We start from the raw sequence: 10980 nt of genomic DNA, 5'->3' as shown, positions 1-10980 counted from the left end.
GAAAGAAGAAAGAAGAAAGAAGAAAGAAGAAAGAAGAAAGAAGAAAGAAGAAAGAAGAAAGAAGAAAGAAGAAAGAAGAAAGAAGAAAGAAGAAGGAGAAACTGTTTGGTCAAGTCAAGAACTCCCAACTCCCTCTGCAGTTTTAGCTAGACATAATTCTGACCCTGGCCTCTTTTGCATAGAAAAGTACAGTGTCTCCCTAGTCTGTACTTGGCATTCCTTCAAGACCTTTTGAACTATGAATACTGTCCCTTTTTCTGCTGTCTCCTATGCACTCCTGTCACTCACCATGGGTGCCACTCAGTTCTGCTGACCCAGAGTCCCGTAGGAAAACACATGCTGAACCATTCTACTCCTTCCCTAGAGCCCAGGACCAATGATGAGTCTGCTCTAACTCATTTGATCTCCTGTTGCTTTCATTTACTCAATGAAGATTTTATTATGACCTACTATGTGCTAAATGTCACACCAATCTTTTCCATAATGTTCTTCCCACATTGCTTCTCTGTCTTTTAGCTGAGGTCAAGTGTAGTGTTCTGACCACAATGCTCTGTGGTATCATTAGCAGAGCTTCCTTGATATAATTTCTCAAAGACTGCATTAGTTTCTCTTCTCTTACTATGACAGACAAAAATAAGGAAGAAAGGGTTTGTTATGGTATATAGCTCCAGAGGGATTTAGTGGGGAAGACATGGCCTCAGGCAGGGAAGCCATGGCAGCAGAAGCAGGAGGACGCTGATCACACTGCATGTATGCTACAAAAAGCATGCAAAGAAGGCCACACGGGGCTAAACTGTAAAACCCCAAGCCTGCCCCAGTGACATACTTCTTTCACCAAGGCTCCACTAACTAAAGATTCCAGAACCCTTGCAAATAGCATCACCAAATGGGAGCCAAGTGTTTAAATATACAAATGCATAGAAAACATCTTATATTCAACCCACAGCTCAGACTGAGGATGCCATGACAAAGCCTTGCCATCCACAGCAGCCAATTGACATTAAGTTAGTAATGAAGGAGTGGCTAAGTGAGCACACACTAATGGAACTGGTGGGGGGAGGGGGCTTGGCCCAGAAGAATGCAGAGCCTGGCAGCACTGTTCTTTACAATTAGAAAATTGTTATTTTAATCACAGAACGTGTGTGGGAATTTTCCTATAAGGAACCTGTAAGGAATCAGGTTTTTCTAATAAAGAGAATGACCACTCGCCAAGCTCCTGTTCCCTGGCAGGCACTGTGTTGTGGCTGATGCTTACTCATCCAAGTGGGTAGGAACTTGCCCAATCTTTCTTGCAGATGAAACTGAGGCCTTAGCCCAAGGCCACAGAGGCAGCTAAGTGGTAGGATCAGAATTAAAATCCACACAGGCCTGAATGAAAACCTAGCTCTTAACTGTACACTAGTGTCTCAATTTAAAAAGTCAGCCTCTGTAAAAGATAATGAATACTGTTACTGTTACACTTGACACTATCTGGAAGCTACAAAGCCACACAAGGCCAGTGAATTGGGAGGCTCTAGAGCCATGGTTTGGAAGTGTTAGAGGAGAGAAGGTGGCCCAACTTATTTACATGACAAAGTATGATGGGAGAGAGCTGGACCACTTCTTTCTGTGTACTTTATGAACAAGCAGGTTCAAGCTACTGAGAGAAACTGGAAGTTTGTGTATTTAGGTACAGGAGGATATTTGTGTATCATTCGCTTTAAGATAGTTTCCTGATTATAATAGGGAGTGAGTCACAGCAATAATCTTTCATATCTCCCAGGTGAGACAAAAATATTCAGAGCTAGTTGTGAGCACTCCCATTGTGTCTAATAAAGGAGCTACATGGCTCTAACATGAATCCCTGGCCTTTTCCTCTATAGGTCAAGATCCTGGAAAGATTTAACAGATATGACATAAAAACAGTTGAGAACTTCACAGAAAGAAAATACTAGAGTTTTGTTGAAAATGCTGGTATGCTTTCTTGATGTGGGAATAATTGCTCTTAGTGTTGCCAGCTTTGACTATTAAGACTACAGAATCCACAGGCAGAAAAACCATGATTAATCAACAGAAGCTGTAATTATCCACTAAAAGTGTTAAACACTCAACAGAAGTCATGATTGATTTTAAAATACTGGGAGAGACCAACAGAATCATAGTTAATACAAGTCAGGGTTCTCCAACAGAAATCTCCACTGACAAAGTTGATGGCCACTCATTGATCAGCAACTCTTTCCTTATTTCACTGAGAGAAACATTGTGATTCACCTTCTTAAGTTCAAACAATACCATCCTAAGGAATGCATTTAATGTTAATGGATATCTTAAATGAACTGAGGTATGAATCCAAAACTATCCTATATACTCTGGTTATAACTTGAACATCATCATTTATTCAATCAACAATTATTTATTGAACATCTACTATGTGTCAAATTCTGCCATAACCCTAGCATACACTAACCTCCCAGGGATCGAATAGCCATTTTCTTGACATTCTCTCTCACCTCACCCAATTACCTGCCATCATTCCAGGAAGCTGTAGTGAACACTGTGGTGACACTAGTGTGTTTGCTGAAGTTACAGGAGCCAGCCTCCCTGCCAGGCCTTTGCCAATAGCATAAAGACTTGGGTATCAGAGATGACGGTGGTCCTACTGCCCCATAAAGGAAAAATTCATCATGTCTTTGGACTCTGTAGGCTTTGAATACACCCACCATTGGCACTCCTCATGTTATCCATGAAACCTTGAAAGCAGACAGTACTGTTGCTTAATACTTCAACTTTTCTTGAATGACTGACGCTTTCAAGAAGGAATACCAACGCTGCTAGGTGAAGAAGCATCTTAGCATCTTTACACATCTCAGTATAAAAATCTTTGTTGGTGAGGCACTCATGGTAGCTTCCTGGGATATCTGGGTAAAGTAAGGTTAAAAGTATGAGACTTGGGGTCAAAAACTGCATTCTAAAGTCTCAGCCACTAGCCCTGGGTCACAACAAAAGGGTCCCAACTTCAAGGCTGCCATAGATATTCACCTGAAGGCTTTCCCTATAGGCAATGTTATGACTCTGAGGTGACAATAAATGCCACTGGAGTCCTTACTATCCTTTAAGATTCTAGATAGTATAGAAAACTTCCACTCCTGCTCATTCTGGTGGAAGATGTCTCTCTCCTTGGTCTTCTGACACTACTACTTTCTTGGCCATCTTGGTTTCCACTGTCTGGTAAAAAGTGTTGAATTTGTAACCCAGGATGGGCAGCTGGAGAAGACCAGATGACCACATCAGTGTGTCCTCAAGTTCTTGATTGAGGATATGAGAGCTCAGCTGTACAAGGTTGTGACAAGCTAATGTCCCAGGGACAATGAGAAGGCTCTTGGCAGGGTCTTGTCTCCCAGGGCAAGGCACCCTCTCTGCTGGGCCTGCCCTCTCCTGACTTTGTCCCAGATACAAGCAGCTCTTCATCTTCTCATAGTCAACCTTTTGGTCTTTTCCCTACGAGTGTTTACTATCAACTTACTTCAAGAAATATTATAAGTGAACCTCTAAAGCCCATTTTTAATACCCAAAGCCAATCTTTGATTTTTAATTAGACATATATGTGGCTTTAAATCACAAGAAACATAAGTTCCCTCAGAATTTCTCAAAAAAGAAAACTCTCATGAAATGCTGATATGCCCCTGATATTCACTCATATTCTGTCTCAGCAAGGAATGGGCCATCCCAGGGTTCTGAACCATCCATAAACTTACTATCAACAGGGCATGAGATTCCACCTGAACATTGGCTCACTGGGTTATGTTTATGGTGCTGGATCCTCAACCAAGCCAGAGCTAAAACAATTCCATCTTGATGTTAAAGTATCATATATATATATATATATATATATATATATATATATATATATATAAACCCATTAAATTGTCAGTGGTCTGGGGCTCTGTGCCCCTCCTCATCCACACACAGTCCTGGAAGCTGAGGTCTCTAGCAGAGGTGAGGTTTGTGTAGGATGGCAGTGAAGGAAGGCAAAGATGTGGTTGACACAAAACTCCACATGAATCACAGACAGTCTCTGTTTACCCAACACACAGATCAAAATACCTCCCAGCATGTATCATAGTCAGCAAGGGTTCTGCCGTGCTGGAAATGATTTCCTGAAACTGAGACGTGCTGACAACCAGCCAAAGTCTGATCTGGAAAACTAAGAAGTCGTATTTGGTTTCGGTCATTGTTTCTGAGCCATACTGATGGGTAATTAGTGATGGATAAAGTTCTCCAGTTCTCTCTTATTTCCCTGAATATCATGGTGTTCTTTTTCTGTGCTCCCTAGCCTCTAAAACATTGCCAAACTTAATATTTGGGTTTTAATAAATGAAAAAGGTGCCCGAGTTCCTGCCTCTTTTGTTCCTCACACACACAAAGACTATTGCCTCTACCGTGTTCTTCTTGATCAAGGAATAATGATTTTTCTTTTAATGTCAAGTTGGTACCTCTGAGAACCAGAGGTGCCATGTAGTATTCTGAGAAAGGTGTCCTGCCACAAAAGTACACACTTCTCAGATTCTAGGACACTGGTGACCTGTTGTTTTCAATTCTGATCATTCTTATAACACCGAACGTAGAAAACTAAACCATGTTTTCTTGAAATATTGTGTGTATAGGGGCTTCTGACAGCTCTGGTTTAGTCTTAAACCAGATTCCCGGGCCCTTACAGTAAAACCTTGCCAACAACAATATGTTTATTTAGACTTTTCAAATCCTAGGGCACCTGTGTGAAAATCATGAGCAGCATGCACTCCGTGAGCATTCTTGGCTCACAGTCAGTGAGCATTGGTGGGAGTTAGTCAGGCTTCTGCCGTGGTAATCAACTGCAGGCAAGGTTTTGCCCACACGAGAAGACTGTTCAGCGTTTTTCCTGCCTTCGAGAGAATGGTTTGTAGAGTGGTTGTAAATCCCACTGCAACTGCTCAGGTAGATACCCACACTTTTAATACTCAGGGCAGCAATTCTCTGTCACGCAAAAAGAATAGAGTGAAGATAGCAGAAGAGCATTTATCACCTGCTACATCCTCATGTTGATTTGAACAAGCAGCACTCTATTAACCATGGCTGCAAAGCTATCTAATAGTAACCGAGAGGACAGAGAGGATGTACAGCCCCTACTTTTGAACATAAAGTTTGCCCATTTCATGAGTGTTCGGCACAGTTTCAGAATATGTTGCTGAGTTTATCAAAGCATTCTTGGGAAGTTAAAAACAATGGCAACATACTCAGCACACACATGTAAATAAAGTAAAGTAAAAATTGTATTTAATTTCTTAATGAGAAGACTAACTGCAAAGCTGGCTCAAAGGATAATATGAGAGAAATGCAAATAGATAATAGGTAGGGAGGGGGGGAGGTAGGTAGGTACTTTAAGCTGGCATGGGTTCCAGCTCTGTCTGATGTTTTCCAAGCAAATCAACTTGATATTTGCTTTAGTGAGACACTAGCAGGCATCTCTAGTTTTGACTGGAAAAGTCTTTGGGGCTAAGGAGGTGAGAAGAGAATGTCCCAGCCCCTTGGAACTATAGGCAGTTGTAAGCTGCCAGGTGTGAGTGCCGGGAACAGAACCTGTATCCTCTGCAAGAACAAAAGTGCTCTTAGCCACTGAACTGTTTCTCTAAACCTGGGGGCTGGGGTTTTAACTTTAGTTTTTGTAGCCATTCCTCTATCAGCAGACTGAGCCCAGGGTGCATCCCAAGGTGGGTTCTGGTCTCTCATGTATCTAGCTGTTTATCTGCTTATCTTCTTGCTTGCAGGGCTTTTTCCGCCGAAGTATTCAGAAGAACATGATCTACACTTGCCATCGAGATAAGAACTGCGTTATTAACAAGGTCACTAGAAACCGATGCCAGTACTGCCGCCTGCAGAAGTGCTTTGAAGTGGGCATGTCCAAAGAGTGTGAGTGGGATTTCTGTTTACTTATTTCTACATATATGTGCACAGTTTCTAAGATTCAATCATCAAGAGTGTTAACATAGGACATTGAGATGTGACAGGAATGGCATGCTACCATGGCCAGGTATAAAAAGAGATGACATGATGAAAGAACCATAAAGTCTCTCTGATGACCTTGTGTGGTTGTTGGTGAAAACCAAGTCATAGCTGTTGTGACTATAAATTCCAGAAGGGTTCTTTACTTAGTGGGAATCCCTAGCTGACAGGCAGTGAGGCCCTGGCTGCTCTGTATCCTCATTGTGGCAGTGGACATACTGTAGCATGGGAATAAAGGAGACGAAAAGCCATAATACTTGCAGAAGTACAGATTGCCTATTTGTAGATAGGAGGTGGTGCACACTTGTTATAGAGGAATTTGGGCACGGGGCACACAGGAATTTTTCTCAAGTTGAATTAGCTTTTCTCTTCTAAACTATTCCTTCCCAACAAAAGTGGGAATGACAAAAATACTTAAATGAGTTAAAAGTTGCCTATTGGGCCATAAACAACTGATACTAGGGAGTTGACTGTAGCTGCATTAGTGTAGATGGATGTTATAGATATATATTTTTCATCGTTTACATTTTCTCCTTGGTGCTTCTACATAGAAAAGAATGTGATGGCAGATCGTTCAGCCATCAGGCCTAAAGCAACATCGGATGAGTTCCAGGTGAATGACCCAGACAGCCGCCCTAAGATATCTCAGAGATGTGTCCCAGTTGAGACATGGAAGGCACTGCTACTTCTCCTTCATTCCATCCCTCAGGGGATGTTGAAGGCTCATTGCAGATGAGTCACTAGGCAAGCTTGCTACAAGGGGAACCTAGAGATGTCTTTGTCCATCAAGAGCTTAGGGCAAGAAGTCAGATGCCCATTCATGATTTTACTGTGCATTAGAAGAGCTGTGCTGTGAACCAAGGACTTTTCTGTAACCTTAGGAAGGAGCCTGGACTAAAGAAAGAGAGCCCCACAGCTAGTGACACTGCTCCAGTGGTGCCTGGCTTCTTCTGCTACCAGGCAGCCCAGGGATTATAATAGCTATTTTTCAGAAGACACACATACACTTCTTAGCACTGTTTCCTGTAACTTTCCCTGACCTCATTGCTTGGGTTTCTACTCTTCAGGAATAGGATTAACATGGTTAATATTAGGCTGTTCATTTTGACCACAGTACTCAGTTCACTAATGTATCTAGACTAGTCTCAAGAAAGAAAATTCAGTTTGATGTTGGCTACTGGTTTGCTGTAGATTGCTTTTATTATGTTTAGGTATGGGCCTTGAATTCCTGATCTTTCCAAGACTTTTATCATGAAGGGGTGTTGGATTTTGTCAAATGCTTTCTCAGTATCTAATGAGATGATCATGTGATTCTTCTCTTTGAGTTTGTTTATATAGTAGATTACGTTGATGGATTTCTGTATATTAAACCATCCTTGCATCTCTGGGATGAAGCCTACTTGGATGGTCATTTTGATGTGTTCTTGGATTTGGTTTGAGAGCATTTTATTGAGTATTTTTGCATCGATATTCATAAAGGAAATTGGTCTGAAGTTCTCTTTTTTGTTGGATCTTTGTGTGGCTTAGGTATCAAAGTAATTGTGGCTTCATATAATGAATTGGGTAGAGTACCTTCTGTTTCTATTTTGTGGAATAGTTTGAGGAGAGTTGGAATTAGGTCTTCTTTGAAGGTCTGATAGAACTCTGCACTTAACCCATCTGGTCCTGGGCTTTTTTTGGTTGGGAGACTATTAATGACTGCTTCTATTTCTTTCTTTTTCTTTTTTTCTTTCTTTCTTTCTTTTTTTTTTTCTGCTTTTGCTTTTGTTTTTGTTTTTGTTTTTTCGAGATAGGGTTTCTCTGTGTAGTCCTGGCTTGTCCTGGAACTCACTCTGTAGACCAGGCTGGCCTTGAACTCAGAAATCCTCCTGCCTCTGCCTCCCAATTGCTTGGATTAAAGGCATGCTCCACAACTGCCCAGCTGCTTCTATTTCTTTAGGGGAAATGGGACCATTAAAATGATTATTCTGATCCTGATTTAACTTTGGTACCTGGTATCTGTCTAGGAAGTTGTCCATTTCATCCAGGTTTTCCAGTTTTGTTGAGTATAGCCTTTTGTAGTAAGATCTGATGATGTTTTGGATTTCTTCAGGTTCTGTTGTTATGTCTCCTTTTTCATTTCTGATTTTGTTAATTAGGATACCATCCCTGTGCCCTCTAGTTAGTCTGGCTTAGGGTTTATCTATCTTCTTGATTTTCTCAAAGAACCAGCTCCTGGTTTGGTTGATTCTTTGAATAATTCTTTTTGTTTCCACTTGGTTGATTTCTGCCCTAAGTTTGATTGTTTCCTGCTATCTGCTCCTCTTGGGTGAATTTGCTTCCTTTCGTTCTAGAGCTTCTAGGTATGCTGCCAGGCTGGCCAGTGCCTGGCAAATACAAAAGTGGATGCTCACAATCAGGTATTGGATGGAACACAGGGCCCCCAGTGGAGGAGCTAGAGAAAGTACCCAAGGAGCTGAAGGGGTCTGCAGCACTATAGGTAGAACAACAATATGAACCAACCAGTAACCCCAGAGCTCGTGTCTCTAGCTGCATATGTAGCAGAAGATGGCCTAGTCGGCCATCATTGGGAAGAGAGGCCCACTGGTCTTGCAAACTTTATATACCCCAGTATATGGGAATGCCAGGGCCAAGAAGTGGGAGTGGGTAGGTAGGGGAGCAGGGCGGGGGGGGGGGTAATAGGGAACTTTCAGGATAGCATTTGAAATGTAAATGAAGAAAATATCTAATAAAAAATTGGGAAAAAACGAAAGAAAGAAAGAGAATTCAGAACTAAGACTGTTGGGAGAGATGTCCTCTTCTTTCCAAAGCATGTGAACAGAAAGCACGCAAGCGCAATGTGGAGTCATCTACAGGACAAGGCGGGCCTTCTGATGGAAAAGCAGGTGACCAATGATCGAAAACAAGCTTTAACAGCAGCCCAAGATTGCAGTGCCAGCCAACCCTATGGCCTCTACCTCCACATCATTCAATTATGTTTACCAAGAGATACCCATTATGGACTTTGGAGCTAAAGTCCTGTTTATACATAGAGTCCCTAGGAGAAATCCTGGGCTAGGCAGCCAGTCAGAAAGGTTCTGTGTAGACCATTCCCTCTGGGAAGCTCTATTTGTACAGGAAAGATCATGTGGCCACTTATTATTCAACTTCTTGATCTCTCCAAATGGAGTGAGTTACTAGTGAGCAAGAACTGTGGAGCTGGGAAGCTGATGTTCAATTATCTTAGGACTGACCCTACTCCCCTGCCGAGAAAGGCCTGCTGACCTGAAATGACCATGATATTTACATAAGTGATACCAGGAGAGTCACCTGATGTTCTGGTTTTTTGGTTTGACACCCATGCCAGGACATCCACATGGGTAACACTAGGCAGATCACCTGATGCTCCTTTTCTGATCCAATCAAATTGGAGGTCATATGTATTTCTGTGGGAGAACTTCAACTTGGACTAAGGTTATAATGAGTATGTCAGATGTGAAGTAGGAGAAAAATCAGTAGTTTTATATTTATTTTGTGTGAGCTGGAGATCCATTTCCTGCTTATATTACTTAAAACTCATATCCTGTTTCTCTGTCAAAATTGGCAGCTTAATTGGTAATTAAAAAAAATAATAATGTTTACACACACAGGAAAATCCCAGCTTCAACTCTCAAGGAACTTATCACCTTAATTAGATTTAAAAATATAGAAATGGGAAGAAAACGGGATCGTTATGTCCAACTACACAAAAATAAATGTTTTTCTTAGAAGGAAATTGGAGGGGAAATAAGTACTTGAAATGCAGAAATTAGTCTAATAGAGTATTTTTAAAGCTGAAACAAAAGGAAGCAGACAAATATGAGAATTGTAACCAATTACATCACACCATAATACTGGAGAGGAGCCTGGAGTAATAGACACTTCTGGAATGTTAGAACTGAAAAAGGATCTTAGAGATTGGTTTCACTTGCTTGACACGTAAGCACATCAACTCAGAAAGGCGAACAGCTCATGCCTGCCATCTCTTCCTATGCAAGAAGAACCCCGTGTCCAACTCAAGCATAGCTCTTCTCCTCACCCATTTCTTTCAACTTTGATACTCCTACTCAGACCCAGCCATGGAACTTATTGATTTGTTAGAGTCACTGGGCAAGATACTACCCAGTGATCCCAGAAGTGCCTGAGATATGTACAGTCATTGTATCCATAATTGTGAGATGCAGAAGCTATTATGAACCAAGAGATCTTGGATTTGGTATGTAGAAAATAGAACCCTGGGAGACACCTGACAGAAAAGAGAGCCCTTGACTGAAAGTGACAGAAACTCAGAGTAGCTTAGCTGAAAATCAGCATATATCACAGAAAGTCCATGTGAGTTATGGCCTAAAGGGCTTGTGTGCCTTTATCTTCATCAATGTTGTGTGCTGCTGTTATCTTCCTAGTTAGAAAGCTCTTTCCTGTGGCTGACAAAGATGGCCAAAAGCAGCTCCAGGTTTGTCTTCCTGGAGGAGGGACAGAGGGAGGAAGTAGTGAATGAGTGAGACAGTGATACAGAAACAGAGGGACAGAGAGACAGACTCAGATCATGATCATAGTCCAGGCTGTGGTCTGATTTGTGTCATATGCCCCTCTGTGAACACAGTTGTCTGTTGTCACTGATGTATGTCTTATGCCAGCCCCTTCAGACTAAGACTGAGATTTAATTTACCCAAATAAGAGAGCCAAAGCATGGAAAAGTATGCTTTAGCATATACCAAAAAAAGATAGAATGTGTGGCTCAGGAGAAAAGCTCTGTCTAGTATGCCTGAGACACTGGTTTCATCCCCAAAACTGCCAAAAATACATGTGACATCATGTCTTCTGTAGACAGAAAATCCTATAGTGCTGATCCCAGACTGTCCACTGTCCTTCATTTCTTCTTTCTGTTTTTTCTTTTTTCCTTCCTCTCCTCTCCTCTCCTCTCCTCTCCTCTCCTCTCCTCTC

The 10980-nt window shown here is 41.7% G+C and overlaps 1 protein-coding gene across 3 annotated transcripts in view; it reads left to right on the top strand.

Annotated features, from left to right (window-relative positions):
• The window catches only part of Rarb (retinoic acid receptor beta), a 664387-nt gene that overhangs the window by 591186 nt on the left and 62221 nt on the right, over nt 1-10980 (top strand). For all 3 annotated transcript variants that reach the window (XM_029469076.1, XM_021181692.1, XM_029469077.1), the window contains one exon: nt 5784-5925. In XM_029469076.1, coding sequence (XP_029324936.1) covers nt 5784-5925 — 142 coding nt within the window. The remainder of the gene's footprint in view (nt 1-5783; nt 5926-10980) is intronic.

Source organism: Mus caroli, chromosome 14 (assembly GCF_900094665.2).
Source record: "Mus caroli chromosome 14, CAROLI_EIJ_v1.1, whole genome shotgun sequence".
Lineage (NCBI taxonomy): Eukaryota > Metazoa > Chordata > Mammalia > Rodentia > Muridae > Mus > Mus caroli.
The sequence above is the reverse complement of the archived record's forward strand: the minus strand, read 5'-3'. Positions and strand labels throughout refer to the sequence as shown.